At 39.4% G+C, this 18,507-nt stretch overlaps 1 protein-coding gene across 2 annotated transcripts in view; it reads right to left on the reverse strand.

The window, feature by feature from the left end:
- The window catches only part of lrp5 (low density lipoprotein receptor-related protein 5), a 43,667-nt gene that overhangs the window by 7,367 nt on the left and 17,793 nt on the right, over window positions 1–18,507 (reverse strand). For both annotated transcript variants that reach the window (XM_008311077.2, XM_025056602.1), the window contains 14 exons: window positions 17,249–17,337; window positions 16,943–17,161; window positions 16,701–16,789; window positions 16,345–16,516; window positions 7,695–7,911; window positions 7,475–7,628; window positions 6,884–7,019; window positions 6,551–6,795; window positions 4,299–4,483; window positions 3,923–4,071; window positions 3,336–3,513; window positions 2,344–2,540; window positions 1,468–1,670; window positions 1,081–1,271 (listed from right to left, as the gene is read on the reverse strand). In XM_008311077.2, the coding sequence (XP_008309299.1) occupies window positions 1,081–1,271; window positions 1,468–1,670; window positions 2,344–2,540; window positions 3,336–3,513; window positions 3,923–4,071; window positions 4,299–4,483; window positions 6,551–6,795; window positions 6,884–7,019; window positions 7,475–7,628; window positions 7,695–7,911; window positions 16,345–16,516; window positions 16,701–16,789; window positions 16,943–17,161; window positions 17,249–17,337 (2,424 nt within the window). The remainder of the gene's footprint in view (window positions 1–1,080; window positions 1,272–1,467; window positions 1,671–2,343; window positions 2,541–3,335; window positions 3,514–3,922; window positions 4,072–4,298; window positions 4,484–6,550; window positions 6,796–6,883; window positions 7,020–7,474; window positions 7,629–7,694; window positions 7,912–16,344; window positions 16,517–16,700; window positions 16,790–16,942; window positions 17,162–17,248; window positions 17,338–18,507) is intronic.

Genomic DNA, 18,507 nt, shown 5'->3' on the forward strand with positions numbered 1-18,507 from the left:
GAGGTCAGTAAATATTGGTTACGAGTGCAAACTTTCAGCACAACAGCAACAAACACACGTTTGCACACAAAGACAAGACAAGGGTTAAAAAAAAGACTTTAGAGGAAGATGTATATTCATATCATCACACATATATAGAGTCAACTCTGCATTTAATACATCCAGCCATCCTTTAAGAGGCTGTGGACTCAACTCCTGATCTATGGCTATCACTCAAGTAACATTCTAAAGATATTTTACTTTTGAAGAAATTGTTAGTGTCAGATAATATGTTTAAATGTTGAACATTATTATTTCTAATACAAAAACAGGTTAACAACTTAAGTATCTTGCTGATCTTTGAAATGTCCTTTAAATCAGAATTACTGCAATAACTAACGATAAATTAAAATGATTAATTATTCAAAGGTTTTTGTTTTTTGATGTTGGTAAAACTTCCTAATATTAAATATGATTGATGCAGTAGTTTAACTACTACAAACAGCTTTATCCTAGAAGAAATATTTCAAATGGAATAGAATAGAATAGCCTTCATTGTCATTGTAACACGGGGGTACAACAAAATTGAAGGTGCTCCCACAGAGCCACTACGCACCACAACAGGAGAAAAAGAAAACAAAATATGTATAGAAGAATATATACAGAAAAACAAACCTCGTAATGTAAACTGTAAAAAAAAAACACTTTAAAAGGATACCAGGAGGTAATGCAAGTTGAGCAGAAAAATAAATATAGAAGAACTGAAGTTTTAATATTAAAATTGTGCATTTGTGCAAAAGAGACTTTAAAGTGACCAGTGTCTGTAAAACATTCTTGGTGTAGGTAGATGAGGTGATAAGTGTTGGAGCTGTTGGAGGGGTAAGGGGTTGTTATATGTGGTTACTATTTCTGTGTCAAGGCAAACTAGGGCATTGAAACTGAAATATGACAGGGAAGGATGAAAAAAATGACACAATCTGTGTTTACAAACACAAACCCAGGAAATCAATCCAAAATAAAATTTAAAAAAATGATTCAGAATATATGTTTAGTATTATACTAGAAGTAGAATAGAATAGAATGGTTGGGTTGTTAACTCACCAGTCAGATCACTACTCTCAATGCGTTTGAGGTCGGCATCGACCCAAAACAGTTTTCCTAGTTTATTGTCCAGAGCCAGAGCCACAGGTCTGATAAGACCAGTGGTAAACAGAGATTCTCTCTCTGTCCCGTCCAGACTGGCGCCCTCTATCTTCGCCGAGCGCTCCTGCAATGTGGTGAAATACATGTACCTGCAGAGACACACAGGCACAACTATACATCACACTGGAGTACAACTGTTTAGTCTCATGCTATCACTAAAAAATATATATATATAAAAATGTAAATATAAATATATAAGGGTATATTAACATGTATACTGTGTATAAAACTATAAATGTACATATATATTGATATATTTTTAGGAACAATGATGTCCAACCCTACCCTTTCTCCGCGCTCACTACAATGGCGCGGGGTTTGTCAATGTCGTCCTTTAGGACCACACCCACAGTCTTTCCGTCCATCCTCTGGACTTTGATGGTGTTGGTGGTCTCACAGGTCCAGTAAATGTGGCGACTGTAGGGGTCCAGGCTGAGGTCATGAAGCTGATTGTCCACAGATTGTACAGTGCTGCTCACAATCATGGACTGGTACACACACACACACACACACACACACACACACAAAAACATATTTGTCATTATAAAGGCACTGTCCTATAGTTTTAACGTGTTTCTTCTCTGTTTGCAGTAGTTTTGTAGGTAAACCCAAATACTTTGATTTTGTTTAAATTGTGAAATTTCAGTTCAATTTTTCAAGGATGATTAAATGCGAAAAAACAGTAGTAAGTGGTTGCAGAAAGAAGGTTTTTTTATACTTGGCATACTTGAGCATTGGTTACATTTTTTAAGAGCAATCTCAACAAACTCTAGGACTTGGAGATGCTGCTTTTTGATCTTGGCGTTTTCTTCTTGGAGGTCGTACAGGATTGTACCAGGGGAGGTTACTTCAGTTTTAGCTTCAGGTAATTTTTAGTTATACACTGTCCACACTGTCAGAGTAGAACAAGTTTGAGTGACTGACTTCTTCCCCAGTGACACTACAGCGGACAAGAGACCATATGGAATTCTATACAGTAATTACAGCAGCTGAGAGTGAGATTAAACCAAGACGTCCAGGCCTGGATGCAGCCAGGACCATAAGACCTGCTCATTGTTTTTTTGGTCTTTAATCCTTGACCCTAAATAATTAGGAGTAGGGTTAGGGTTAGAGTTAGGGGTATCTGTTTTGACATGAGACATATGAGAATATTTTATTCACCATAGCGCCATCGTCCCTGGCCCTGCGAATGTTCTGCCGTCCATCCAGCCAGTACACAAGGCGATCCAGCGGGTCGTAGCTAACAGCTCGGACGTTCCTCAGGACATGGATGGGCAGAATGATATCGGGACTCTGCTCCCCCAAAACCATCCTGCTGATGCTGGCTTTTTGACTGAAGAGCAGGAAACTGGAGGGAGCTGCACACAGAAAGGAGGCAACATGGGAGAAAGGCTGAAGGAATGAGAAGAATGATTACTTTGGGTGAACAGTGTTTTTTCAGGCAACAGAAGAGACAGATTGACTCAGCACAAATTGTGAAATACACAGAAAAACCACGTTAAAATGTACATCCACATTACACACAAGTATAGTGTATTTTTGACAATAAAGAATAGAAAGGGTGATATGCATAAACAATCGTGAAAAAAACCTGATCGGTCGTTTCTGGCTAAAATTTCATTTTTTTTGTATGATTTTCACATTAAGGTTTAAATGTGACCACAACCGAGAGCCACATTCAACAAAAATGTGTTACACACCCACATCTGTATTGACTTTGCACTGTAAAGTAGCCTGAAATCTGATTTGTGGCACTCACACTGTCATCATCATATCTGTGTCACACAGGGATGTGGACTTCACTTCAATGTAAACATACATCAAAAAGATGAGACCTTCATGTTTTAACCCTTTAAATGCTTCAAAGAACAACAGATGTCTTAAAATTTTTTTTTTTTTTAAATGCAAAGGCTTCAGCGGACTGAATTCATGTGATTCTGTTGTGTTCTCTCCAGAACAGTTAAAGTCTGTCTTTGCAAATAGAATAAATATTTTCTTTCCAAATAATCCAGGTTGCCATTCATTTCTCCAGTGTCTTCCACCCAGAGAGCTGCTCATAGTGAAACAGATGTGAAAAATTAATCTTTCAACAGATTTGAGCAGACACAGCCACTCTTTAGTTTTCTGGTCAGATGATTTTGAGTCTAACTTACAGCTACAGTTCCTTCCATCAGGATTCAAGGTGTAATGGGAAGCGCAGCGACACTGGGCTCCAGCGGGCGTGGCCAGGCAGAGGTGGGCACAGTTACCGTTGTTATGGGAGCATTCATTGTTACCGTCCTGGCGAGAGGAGTGGAAGACCAGGATGTCCAGCATCAGTTCCAGCTGCCCCTGAAGAAACAATGTTACAACATCAAACTCAGTTGTCATGGTAAACAAAACTAACAAACAAAAAGAACATTTTTTTCCTCCTCTTTCAAACCTAAAAACCAGATAAATAAGACACAATGACAGCTCACACTATAATGTCAAACTCAAGAGGTTTTAAGACTGATGTTAAATTTTTAAAATCTGTCTGATATTATTAACTAAAACTGTTAAGACAATACTACAAAGAAGGATTTCTCTGATGGAAACACAACCTGCAGAAGTGATACAACTATCTACACATCAAGTAGAGAGTTTTGTTACTTTAACAAAATCAAGCTTTTATTTTATTGTTACATTTTTTGCCTCAGAAAATGTCAATAAATTCTAAGCAACCGTAACATCCATGAATGTAATGGTACAACTTTGATACCTGCAGCACCACAGTGCGGTTTTGTCCACTGCGTTTATCTGCCCGCTCAATGCTACGCAGATTGAAGTCGGTCCAGTAGATGAAGTCTCTGTACTGTGTCAGACCGAACGGATGTGGAAGGTCATCTATGATGATCTCTCTCTGAAGACCTGCAGAAGACAAACCTACTGCTAAGACCCACAAGTGGTGCTTTGGACCCAGGAGATCCTGGGTTCAAATCCCAGCAGTGCCTTACCTTACATATATTTACAATTATGATTATATTACACTTGTGCAGTTAGTGCCCAGGTCTCTAGTTTTTACTACTAGAGACCAGGGCACCAATGCATAAGTGTAAGTCTTAGTTTCCAGGTTATGTGTATGCTTTGGCTCAAACCTTGCATATTGGTGCTTTCAATCATACACGTGTCCAGGTCGGTCCAGTAGAGCCGATGATCCACATAGTCAATGGTCAGTCCATTGGCACGACCCACTTTATCCACCAGGGTGGTGATGGTGCTGCCATCCATATAGGCTCTGGCTATGCGAGGACGCCCCCCCCACTCTGTCCAGTACATGTAGCTGACAAAACAAAACCTCAATTTTAACTAGGGGCACAAAAGAAGCCACGCTGCTTATATCTTGTCCAACATGTTTTTATAAATGAGATGTAAGGAAATCTGTTTCCACTTTGTCAGTTCTGTTGAGAAACTCTCAAACATGTGAGTCTGTTTGATCATAAAATTACATCAGCCCCCTCCGGGACACATGGCTGACAGCTCTGGACCGTAGCATTATGAAGACATCACTAAATGAGAGCGTGAGAGATTTTGGCACATGGCCGCAGGTATTTAACGTTCTCCGTGTCTCTGGCTGTGAATGAAAAGCAATGTTTTAACTGCATCCTGGCTCTCTCAGCTAGAGGTGGTGGTAGCACCAACATACCAACACACTGATGTCACCACTCTCACTGACCCACATGGAGAGTCAGGAGACACGCTACATGAAGTCACTGGGCACTGACGCAGACGCCTCAAAGGTAACAGTGCAGGTGTGTAACAGTGAATCACTTCCACACAGTAGTTCATCTGAAAGAGCTCGACAAGTGAGGCTTGATCACAGCAAGGAGTTTCAACCTGGGGGGCAAAATGTATTCCAAGCCAGTAGAAGTAGAGGCATAAAAAAACATGGCATGGATTAATATAGGAATCTGACTGAGTCAGTGATGTCTTTGATGCCAGCTGCAAAGTCATTTATTTAGTGTCTTAGTCACTAATTAGTAACATGATGACAGTGACAGACTGGGAGGTGGGTGAAAAAGTAACAGTGGTCAATGTTGCCGTCTCAGAGGAAGTTAAATCATGGTGTAACAAAAAAAAAAGACATCTTCAAGTTAAATAAATGAATAAAACAATCAATAACCTGTGGCAATCATGAATCTAGAAATAAGGATTTGAATTTTTTACAAAGAGTGAGCATGGGAAAGCTCACTGCTTGGAAAAAAGAAGGCTGGGTTTACCTGTTCTATTCTGTTTCATTTTATTTCATTTTAATTTATAAAATTTAAATATTTTGATTCAACTGTTTTTCTTTACCTAAAACATTAAAACTAAAAGTTGCAACATTTTTTGGTTAAAAATGTTTTTCTTCTGGTTTCCTAATAAATACAAAAAATAACTTAACCTAGTCAAAACACATATTTTACAATGTGTTTTGTACAAAAACGTTACATATATGTTTTATTATTTGAGATATTTTATATATACATATATATATATATATATATATATATTTCATCAATACCAACCAAAATTGTAATTAACTGATGAATATAACTGTTTATTGGATTTCCATCTGTTCTTTTTCTAAGAGATTCTAACCCGTTTGGTGGACGATAAAGCTGTCATTACATCTGAATATATGTCATCTACCTGCAGCTTTTTTTAGTGTTAGTGAGAACATCCAAAAATCCATGTTTACTGTAGTCTAAATACTGTATCTCAGTATTATGGGATGGTGCTGTCACACCCTACATGATTACCTAAATATCCAAATTAACATTGTAAAATATTATACTGGCTCTTAATTTTTATATTATTATAAGATGCTTTTAACACAGTGTATATCAAATAGCATTTGTCAAAATTATTTTCACACTTTGGCATCAGATAAATAAATAAAGATGTTTTGAAAATAATATTCCAGTCTGGTAGGAGTCAGGAAAAGGTTACAACAGTGGGTTTCATTTTAACTGATGCACCTCATCTAACCTCCTCCCTCCCCTCTCCTCCGTCCTCCCTCTTTCCTTTCTCTGGTCAAAGCTGTCAAAACACAACAGCGCACACTGCCTGACGACAGGTAAAAGTGGAGAAGTGGAGAGACAGCACTGGGAGGAGAGCTTTACTGATACTGAATTAACTGTGAGTTTATCAGAATAATAAAACACAAGTGAGATGGTTAATAAGTTACACCAATCCTGTTTAACTGATAAAATACTCCACTGACTTGAACTCTAATTTTCTCTAAGCTTCAATCAACTGAAGAGTAGAAATGACCTGCTCCTTCTTCTCCTCCTCAGACATATCTTGGTTTATCTCCCTCTTTCAGTGGATTTTCAATGTAAATCTATTTATTCAATGCTGTTCTTACCCGTTGGCTGGATCCAGAGCCAGTGATCGAGGATTGTCCAGTGAACGTGGATTGTCAAGATCCTTACAGACCAGAACCTGACGATACTGTCCATCCAAGCGAGCCACCTCGATGCGGTTGGTGCCTGTATCAGCCCAGTAAATGTTCCGGCCCATCCAGTCCACTGACATGCCCTCTGGGTAATCCAGTCCGAACTCTATAACGTGTTCCACTGAGCTTCCATTCATATAGGCCCTGCTGATTTTCTGGAGGACGGAAAACAGAGTGAGTGCAAACATTATGAAAACATTGTAAATATATTTTGTTATGTAAACATGAAAGCTCAATCTCTACCTTGGCCTGTATGTCTGTCCAGTATATTCTCCTTTCTGACACATCAAAGTCCAGAGCTGAGGCTTCTTTGACCCCCGTCAGTGGGATGGCTACGTCATTGCTGTTTGTACCCAGAGAGATACTCCTGATGTTGTCCCTGAGCGGAAAAACAACGACACACAGCGCTTAGTTTTTCTTTACATAAAAACCTTCACAACTTCAAACTCCTCCAGGTTAACATTCCAACATAAACATTTAAGATGAACACAGATACTGACACTGATACTGACACTGGATGCACAGTTTTCAGCCGTTTACTGACGACTGTCTGTAATTAGAGCTTGTGCCTGACTCCATTGTCGTTCTACATGCGCCCACTCATGACTGGTGCGCAGCTGCAGATTTCTGCTCTCCATGACTAACTAAATTGTGTTCAACAGCATCAGTTGCTCCACCCGCAGCACCTCCACACAGTTGTTTGCATCTTATTGTATCTGTTCCATTACTGGAAACTGCTTGAAAATGTATCCTACACAGAAATTCCTTTCTGATTTTTTTTAACCTCCTATGCACATTTTTTATCTATCCTAATGAAAGCTAAGTAGAAAATACCTGTTGGTAAAGAGCAGAAAGGCCTCTGGCACCACACAGGTCTGCAGGTCAGAGAGGAGCTCCATACCCATGGGACACGCACAACCCACACTTTGCCGACGCCAGAAACACAAGTGGCTGCAGCCTCCATTATCCACTGCACAGCCATTCGTACCTGGACACAGTGGGTAGTGTTTACTTCAACTCAGACAAGACTGTTGCAGGAAGTTGGTGTACGTACCATATGTCTCCGTCACTTTGGTGGCCTTCAGACCCATTAAATCTGGAAGCTGATCAATGATGATCTCTCTAACTGCAGTGGTTTTGTGGACCCTCTCGATGCTGCGTCTCTGCCAGTCAGTCCAGTAGATGTAATCTCCCAGCAGAGTGAAGCCAAAGATATGAGGGAGCTTGTCTTCTAGCAGCACTTGCCTGTTACTGCCGTCCACATTGATCACCTGCGACAGGATCAAAGACATCAGAGGACAGACATCAGAGGTGTTCATGTAAAACTTTAACACTTTTCTGAATGCTTTAAAAGAAATTCCTCTGCTTGATCTTGCAGGAACAGGCAAAAAACAAGAGCTGAACCATAGGGTGTGTGTGTGTGTGTCGGTGTGTGTGTGTGTGTGTGTGTGTAAGTAGAGAGTGAGAATGAGAGACTGAGAAAGTCATCTATTACTAGTCATGTGAAAACTGATACAGACATCCCTGCTAACAAATCCCCTGCCGTGTGTGAGTGTGTGTTTGCTACTAGTAGAAAACGAGAGCTGCAATTGACAAGGCTGCAATTAGAACTTGTGTCCAGCCCTCCTCTTCTCCACCGCCTGTGCTATTACTGGACTGGCGTCGACTGAAATAGACACACGCTTTTATTTTCTACACACTACAGTCATCTGTAGCCTGCAGGGTGTGTGTGTGTGTGTGAGTGTGTGTGTGTGTACGTGCGTGCGTGTGTGTCTGTCATGCACTACTGATCTGACTGAGCAGTGAGCCACACCGGAGAAATTTGACAAATGGGAGAAATTCTGAACACTCCTACACCACTGTATGTGTAAAACAAACAGTTGTTAAAATAAATACTTGAAACCATCTCAATGTGTACCGATGTTTGACCAAATACAGACATCCCATTCACTGGATTATTTTAAAATAATAATAAGCTATTTTATTTTCTCCTTAGTGGCTTCTGTTAGTTAAGAATCATCTTTATTTGTCTTAAGATCTTGTACCTATTTAATTTTCTTATGGTTTTATTTTAATTTAAGTTTTTTTCCTATTAAGTTGACGCAAATTTATTCAGTGTATCTTAAATATCTTGATCCCAAAGGCTGGTTAATGAGCAGATATACATTAAATAATTGTTTAATAATTTTCTTTTTCCCAGTTCACCTTTTGAACATTGTACAACTGAGGTAGGGTTAGTGTTTAGTATATTCTAATAAGCAGCTTATGTGAACAATCAGGCTTTTATTCACAGAAGACTGCAGGACTTCACTAAACAAATTATTTCAGCTTAATTTTGTTATCACGCATTAGAGCCTGTGAGCCTCTGTTGCCATGAGGCAGGAGACAAAACGTGTCTAACCAGTGTCAATGTTGTTGCTTTGATGAGCAGCTATCTTTTTAATGAATGCTCATTTAAATATCCACTGAAATGGGCAGGGCTGATGGAGCGAGCAAGTAGAAAAATAAACCATTCACTTTGATGGGCCTCTGATCCAAGGGAGGTTCCTGACCTCTTCACAAAAAAGCCATTCATTTATCACTGGCACAATTAGATATGGCCGTCCCAGTGAAAAGATGGCAGGGACTCCCTTTCTCTGCCCTCTCCTGCTCGCTCTTTCTCTACGCTGGCTTTTTCAGGAAGAATTATGCACTGGGAGAGTGATTTTGTTCCCTGTCCTTTTTCATTTTGGGTGTGAGAACATCTCATTTCTTGATGGACACAGGGCAAAAAAAGGGACAAAAAGACAGAAAGCGAGGAAACAGAAAAGCAACAAAGGTCCCATCGGACACGCAGGAAGACATCAGCCCATCACAGGACAGTTCACATACGGATATTCCCTGATAAACAAAATTAATCACAACAGATGAATGGAATCCTGCGGAATTGCACTGTGTTTCACCCAGGACCTTTCAGGCATAAGGATATATCACTGGAATCACTGGATGTTAAGTGTGTGTTGAGTGTAGACAACGTGATTAAACTGACCTTCACTGATTATACAGCAGCTTTAAAATGTCTTCAGACACATGATGATACGTATGTTTAGCATCCATATTTACATCTGTTAACACAGCATGTTATCTCACTTCAGGGCAGTAGACTGTTCACACTGGAGTCTGATGACCTTACTATTAAACTGTGACATGAACAACCACATAAAAGCCTATGTCAGCAAAAAGGAAATTCTAAAATTCCTTCCTGCTGGGTTCAGTTCCCGCCTAGTCCCTAATCCTGGGTTGGGGTTTTGTCAGGGTCAAGCCTAAAATCTGAGATGGGACTGTGGGAAAACTGTACAGATCTGGAAATTAACCTCAGGAATATTTTTTTATGTCTCTGTCAGATAATTGGCCTCCAAAGTAAACAGATCAAGCCAGAAGAAGCCTCTTGAACAAGAGTTCATGCTAAAAATTAAAGAAGCCTCTTGAACAAGAGTTCATGCATTGTTAAAAAAAAACTCCAGCTAATCCAGTCCACCATCATTCCTGAGGACAGCAGGACCTGGATGCCTGAGAAGATTCCCAGACAAAGGGAAATGAAAACATTACTCAGATATTTTTTCATTGCACTATCACTATGACTCATAACACGAGAAATTTTGCTCATCATTGGCTTATGTTGAAATCAAATATTACTTCAGAACAGTGCTGGTCTGCAGTCAGGGGAACACACATTCATAACAATCATCCACAGAGGCTCTGGTTCCTATAGAGCAAACAGAGAAAGTAAAGATGCCCTGGGAGTGTTTACCAATGTGTGTGGGTGTTTCATAATGGGAGACTTCTCTGGAATGTGCAACCTGAGAATAACCAATGTTTGACAGACAATACACTCAACTCATCCAAGAAGAAATCCGGTTGTATTAGCAGATATCACAGCAGCCACCACCAATCTACTTGTCCACCAGTTACTGTCTCCATACTTTAAGCTGTGGTTCTATTCCACCTCATCTCCTGGAGTTTGTAAACTCTGTTAACTGAGAAGTTAGCTCAAATATGTCTGGATCTTCTTCTTTTCAACCTATGTTCCCCTTTCACAGCTGCTGCTGCTGGTTGACTACTGGACAACGTCATGTGGCTTGTGGAAAAAGAAGTATTAGTAATATTTTCAAAGTCATAAGTGGTTAGTGGAATGGAGTCATATGGAAGCATTTCTGGCAAAATTATTTTGGTCCTGCAATGGATAAGCTGATGAAGATAAGATCAGATGATGAAGAAGATAAAATGATGAAGGAAAGGAAAGAGCATGAACTACTTGTCATTGTGACACACCAGTCAGTTGCTGCCAAGTTATCACTGATAAATAAATTCTTAAAAAGTCACCAACATTAGGATCACGCAGCTCACTGTCCATAGACCTAGTATTTAGTTATTTGGACACAAAACAAATATATTATTATCTTATTTCCTTCAAAAGTAACAGAAAAAGGTGTCAATGCAAAACTTTTAAGCTGTTGATTTTTTTTACTATTAAGCCATTTTCATTTATGAATTAAAACAAAGTCACTAGTCTAATGTTACTCTTTATGTGGATCTACTGTTGCCTTTGTATTGTCTAGTTTTAGTTATTTTAATTTTTTATATGTTGTTATTTTTAACAATTCTGAAGACACGGTGCCTCTTAGAAACAAATAAATCTCTTTTTTGTGGTTAAAATAATGTAAAATAGTTCGTAACTATCAATAACAGTAGATGTAATATTAACACGTGTTTATCCATCAAATATCTCCAGACAACTTTGTTGCTCACTGCCCGTCTCTGGAGGCGCCTTCATGTGTTTGCACCTCCTCGGCTGCCTACTCCATTATAACCACTGCCAATGCTGCAAAGAGCGACTCCAACACTTTGACAAAACCCGCTCCAATCATGTTTCACGGCCCTCATGAGGCATAAAGCATCAGGGCAGTGCAGCGCCACTCGGAGGCCAGTGTCCACACAAAATGTCATTTTATTCCTTTTTGTAATTGAACTATTCAGCTATGCAGTCAAGGTTTTTCAGGCAACAATCAGAGCCAGTTGAGACCTGGGCCAAGGCACTGGCTTTGAAGGTCGTTGCAGGAGAATAAACTTAAATGGCAACATTTTTAATTACTTTCTATCCTTCTGTTTTTGCTATTCCCTGCACATTGTCTGAGTTCTTGACTCAGTTTGAAAACAGTCCCAGTGTTATATTCACAGCACAGTTCCTATGATCCTTCAAGTCTTTCTGTTCTACACCAGCTGAATGATTGTTCTTGATGTAGAAAATGTTTGTATTACGCTCAGTTTAAAATGGACAGCTTGACAAAGATGACACAGTGAGGCAATTTATTAAATAAGGCAAATTGCAGCTGCTCATCCCTAATAATCCAATGACTTATTTGTATGTATACTGGAAATTCAACTTTCTGTCTAACCCTGAAGGTTTGCAGGTGTCAGTAACATGAACGACCAAGTGTAAAGTAACCAACATCTGTTGGACATCTGTCTGCTCTCCTCCTATAAATGACACCAGGCTGTAGGTCTACGTCGATAAACCTCCAAGATTGTTAAGTTCTCCTGGTTTTGTCAGGGCTCTGCAAATGTGAATTACTAACTATTGATTTTGGAATAAATAAAATTAAAAAAAAAATTCAATCAATACACATTACATGTGTTATCTAAAGACTGGGTCTTTAAAAACCACTTAACAATAATTTTGCCTTTTGGAAGAAGACAGACAAGACTATGCTGCTAGCTTCTTTCTTACAAAAGTAAACAAATATTAAATTATTTGATAAAAATTATCTGGAAAAATTAACCTTGAAAACATAAAGTAAATATTCTGTCTTACTTCTGGTTTCTGATTTTAAAAGCAGCTAAATGGACAGCAGTTCCTTCTTCAGTAAAATCACCTGGTTTTAACAGTGATGTGAAATAATACAAATGGAAGCTGAGTTTTGGCAGGTAGTGCTGAGTGCAGACGTGCTGCGGAGGTTTCAGATGGGGAAATTCCATATACACTCGACTGAAGTCATCCTCTAACACACACACACACACACAGAGGCAGTAACCATATGGCTCCACTGTGTGACTAAATGGTACTATGCAGTCAATCTGCATAAGCACAACAGAGCAGCCCGGTTTTGTGTGTGCGTGCGTGCGTGCGTGCACAACCAAAGAAAGCTATGCAATAGTCAAAGCAGCCAGAGCTGCAACACTCACGCACACGCATACACATATACACACTTCTTTTCAAACGGAGGGGGCCAGTGGCAACTTCAGAGAGTTTTTTTTTCACAGGAGACGGGGGAGGGGTGGGAGGTTGGAGAGGGGAGTCAGGTTTCTTTAAAAAGACTTGCAAACAGAGAGTGAGAGAATTCTCAGAGAAAGTCTTGAGTCGTCTCAGTCATTTATCATTCTTTTTCTTCACTCTTTTAGACAGAAAAACACTGTTCACTTTCCCCCATGTATACTCACCCGCACACATAAGATGTATAGTATATGTTGTAATGCCACAAATGTTTGTATACAGTTATGCTTATGCTGAACTGGTCAATTGTATGAATACAATTAACATGTTTGGTTCTATTGAACAGTAATTCCCTCATAAATGTTAGCATCATGGAATGTTAGCTTCTCCCAGGTCTCCATTTCAGCCTTTGCTATTTCTGTCACAAGAGGTGTTTGACTACTCAGTAGAGAAAGATTGCGGGGCCTCCATCTTTTCACTCTCCATCTTAACTCTGCATATACTTTACTTAAGCAATGTTGAGTCAGCAAGGCCTAAAAGAAACCACACAGCTTCAGCTTCATGTTCACATGACAAATTATTTCAATCCTGGGCATAAATTAAAATTGTGATAAATTTGAAATGTTGGAATTTCCTCCTAATTCAAATACTGCTTTTACATTTTTTGTTTTGTTTTGTTTTTTGCCCAGGTGACCCAGACCCAGGTGAAAATGTTGTTTTCTTCTACATTTTCCACATTTTCTTCTGCTTAGAAATCTGTTTTTAAAACTCGGGACTTAAGGATCTTAAATGTAGAGTGTAAGGACTCTTTGTGGGGGTGAGGGAGGATGAATGGATGCAGGTATTTCTATAATTATAATAAGTGGCACCACAGGAAGTTTTGGGAATATGAAGTACTGATATTAACGTTTGAAACTGTAAAGCTTAAATAAAAATGATCTGAGCTTCAGCAGAGGATTCAGTTGGTCTACTGAAACTTGATGAGTTTGGTTTCTAAAATGCAAACCACAACATATGACATCTTTATTTCATATTTAACTGAATTAAAAACAGATTTGAAGCAAAACATTTACACATTTGTTTCCACCGGATTTAAGAAGTTTTTAGTTACACTCATCAGATAGAAAAAAGCTGTGAATCCGTTGAGTGCATTATAATGGCAAGATCAAAGCTGTTCTCAAGTGTAAACACCGTCCTGTCAGCAAGGTGAGTTTGTCTTTTGTCTTATGTGTAACAAAATAACCAAAATCACACTTCACACAGACACTCAAATTAAGTGAACGTTCAAGAGGAAAGAGAAAGAAAGAAACTGAGGCAGATGTACAATGGAAACGTCTTCACACCCAGCAGCAATTTCTTTTCAACGGTATAAAAACAACTCTGAAATGTGGAGAAAAAAAGCCCTTTGAGGTGGGTCCTTTCACCCTCTCAGAGAAAGAGAGAGAGGGAGTCAGAGAAGGAGGAAGGGAGGGAGGGAGAGAAGGAAAAAAGGAGCAACCAGCCCCTTTCAATTGGTAAGCATTCAGCCAGAAAGCTCAGGCATTCACTCTTTCTGTCTGGTTTTCAGTCTTTCTTATCTCAGCTGCTATAAAAACATGTTAATGCCAGAAAATTTGGCCAGTTTCACATATTAGTCGACCTCCACAAAATCGTAGGGAGAGTAGTGATTCATAGGCAAAACCAGAGAAGTCGTAGAAGGGCAAAGAAGAATACATGGGGGGGGCATAGAACACTGTTATTGTGAAGTGCAAAGAAGCAGAGTGTGAGACCCTGGGAGACTGAGGGAGAATGGACAACACCTGCTTTATAGCAGCTATAGAAGTCTTGGTGAGGGGGGGGGAAGGGCAACAAGAATATCAACCACCCCAACCCCGCCTCACTTTGTTGCCCTCAGCTTCAGAGTCTCCGGTTTAGAGATCCTAAGGACTCCACCTTAGGATCATTGTTTAGTGATTATCGTAACATGTTCCTGAAGCTGAAATCTGTCAGCAAATGATTCTAAAAAGAGGGAATGGTGAATGGTGGCTGGAGTACTTTGGAGAAGAGTCTGACATCGACTGGTAAAACGTGGATGAAGAAAACCACAAACAGTGCAAATGGAACTTCTTCATTGTTCTGAGGTGTATTCTGGTGCTTCCTCATTAAATAACAAGAAGTGTAGATCTTCAACCAGCCACAGGGGGACACAGAGAAGCTTGTCACATGGTATGAACTTTTGTGGAGGTTGCATTCTATGAATTACTAACAGACAAAAAGACAAGAAGACTAAATCACACCACATTGTTTTGACTTGGCTTCAACCCAGCTCTCAGGTTCAGGTTCAGGTTCAGGTGCAGGTTCTTAGTCTTGTCCTGAGTCCAGATTTAGTTTTTCTTACATATGAAAAGAAATCATTCCTAATTACTGTGCAGGAATCTGTACTTTGGTAGATTCATAAATCATACAAAAGGTTGGTACACTCTCACACTAGCCTTCATTAGCCTGACTATTTTAACCATATCTGTTTAACATACATTTATTTAAAAAATAACTGCAATTTAAATTGAGAGTTTTTTTTTTCCCTGAATACATTTTGAGATATCTGTGTGACAGTAAGAATTTAAACAAAGGTGAAAATAATGTTAATTTAAATAGCATGGCTTTAAAGTGCTTTGAACAAAAAGAACCAAAAAGAAATCTATATATAAGCAGTGTTTTCTGATCACTACAGTATTCTCTTCAGCTGACAGCCATGTGGTTGCAGGTTTTCATAAATACATCACCAGCCAGAAGTAGAAGAAGAAGAAGAGAAAAATCATCTGCTCCAGTTGGAAATGAGACCAAACAGATTTTTGGCTAATAAAAACATCAAAGCACTATGACGTGGAGACCAGGTTGACTTAGGTCAGGACAGTGAGCACATTACAGAGCCTACACTGAACAATGTTGCCCATTAATCAAAGCCAATGATTCTCTGCCACATGGACCCAAATTTTTTATAGTTCTCATAATATTGAAAATGATCGTAACTTAGTGTTTCATCCTCCTACATGCTGATCTCGGTAGGGCGTCACGTTGCCTCCCGATTGCTATCATGTGAGCTACTGGTCTGCTGCTTGTGCAGATTTTTATCCATAAAGTGAGGGAGGAATGTAGTGGATTGGACAACCAAATGTTTCAGATCAGTTTCAATCCAAATGCTAGAGTATAAAAACTAATCACTAATAATCTAGTTCTCAGCCTTTTCAGACACAGACATTCCCTTTATGCTTCAACCCTGAGCACCTGAGCACGCCAGCTCTTCATATAGCTAACTCAGAGATACTAGCTAACGACCCTGGGGCACGGCTTTAAATGTTGTAGAGTTGGAGATAAACGACAAACACACGTTTTCATCTCTTTAACCAAACTTGTCGTAGGCTACCTGAAAATGAAACCACAGGTTGCTTCTCAGACCGCAGACTCTTAGACTTACCTCTATCTTGTCTGTTTTAGCATCTCCCCAGTAAAGTTTTCCGGCTGTGTGATCTAAGGCCAGTCCATTTGGCCAGCCCAGAGAACTGTTGAGCAGAACAAGCCGGTCTGTTCCATCCAAATTGGCTCGTTCGATCTTTGGATGCTCACCCCAGTCAGTCCAGTACATGAAGCTTTAAGGGATGGAGGTAACGTCAACAGACTTAAACACTGTATTGTCTTTTATAGTAGTTTTTTACTTTGATTTGTTCAAAAACTGTAAAGCGATAAGTGATAGATTGCTAAAAAAAGAAGCTAATACCTGGCATATTAATGTCATAATTAAGTTTTAAATGGTTCATAGTCGTCAGTACCCACCCATTAACTGGATCCAGGACAATTGCTCTGGGTTCATCAAGGTTCTCAGAAATCAAAATTTTGCGAAAGGTTCCATTCAGTCTGGTAACCTAAAAAAATACCATCCACATTTAAACACATTTTTACAACTGCTTACAACAGAGGCTGTATGCTTTAGCATATGATATTCTGCTTTTTTGCATTCCCCTCCTTCTGTGTTACTGTTTTATGATAGTAAGAACTTTTCTGGAACTTAGCTGTACCTCAATACGGTCAGTTCCAGTATCAGTCCAGTAAAGGTTTCTGGCCACCCAGTCCACAGCGACGCCATCTGGATGGTTGATCTCCGTGGTAACCAGCATCATGGCATTGCTACCATCAATATGACATCGCCTGATAGCCCGAACTTCATCATCTGTCCAATAGACATAACCTTCAATTGGGTCATAGTCAATGGCAATGGCGTGACGGATGTCATCGACCTGCATATGTGAAAATAGATACAACCTCATAAATATGCAAAAAAGTGCAGCACAACAACTCGTGTGTTAAATGGTAAATGTATTAACCTGAAGTACGATGTCAGTAAAGTCCGGTAAGTCCAGTGAGATTCTCCTTAGGTCAGTTCGTCGAGCAAGCAGCAGGACTTGCTCTGCCCCTGAAAAAGCAAAAATACTAAATTACGTGGAACTTTGACAAACTCCCCTAAGCTAGCCCTTTCATCCATTTGATCATCACAGCAGAGTTTACCACCATTAGATAGATATTAAGGAATAACAGAGCAGAACCAAGTCACATGACTTGGTATATGAATTAGAGCCAAAACTTACAGCCCAATATCAGTCTCTTTGAGGTGAAGAACATTTCAAGGTTGAGCCAAAGTCTTTTTCCTACATCACTCTCCTGTTCAGAGCCATCCTTCCATGTGTTTGGTTCAGTTTTTAACAGATTCCAAACTCACCTCATGGGAGACAATTAATGGTTTTTCTTTGCCTTTCACACCTCTGTATCTAAAGAGCTCATGTGAAAGGCACTTCAAAGTGTCTCTCTTACTACCGTTCTGTCTCTCTCTGTCTCTCTCTCTGTCTCTCTGTTCTATTGTCTTACCTGCCTCTCCTGTCTTCCACTTCTGATCAAATCACTCAGACTCCATAGGGAAAAAAAGCCAAACAACAATACTGATATTTTGAGTTTGTCAGTCAACATTGATGTCAGATAACAAAAAAATTATAAAATGTTTATGTATAATTTTAAATGCAAAATTATACATGTATGTAAACACATGGGTTTCTCGACAGTCAGCCTCAGCACCAATCAGATTTGATTTTTTTGTTCTGTTGTTCTAACCAGGGATAAGACACTACTGCAAGTGCAATAACTAACAGCTTCAATTTAACCACCAGCCAAGCAAATCAAATTAGAAGCTTGGACACAAAGACATAGAGAGAGACACAAGCACAAGCACACACACATACACACACCAATTTAGATTTGATTTTTTTGTTCTATTGTTAAGTGACCAGGGATAAGACAAGGGATTGATGCAGAGGAAGGATGAATAAACAACCTGGAAGAAAAACTTCTGTGATTCTACTCTTCTAACTGGTTGACTTTATTCTGAGACGCCTAAGGCAGTTCATGTCTACACACACACACACACAAGCTTTCAGTAACAATAGTGCATTGTTATTTTTGTAGTGCACAGTGGCAGAGTGACAGACTAGTAAACTTCAGTGAAATAATAATAATAATCTGTTCCCATTAGCACAGACACTAACACTGACAGTGTTGTGTTTTTAACAGGATAAGGTTCTGTTGTTTTAATATC

Source organism: Cynoglossus semilaevis, chromosome 6 (genome assembly GCF_000523025.1).
Source record: "Cynoglossus semilaevis isolate Cse_v1.0 chromosome 6, Cse_v1.0, whole genome shotgun sequence".
Taxonomy (NCBI): Eukaryota; Metazoa; Chordata; class Actinopteri; order Pleuronectiformes; family Cynoglossidae; genus Cynoglossus; species Cynoglossus semilaevis.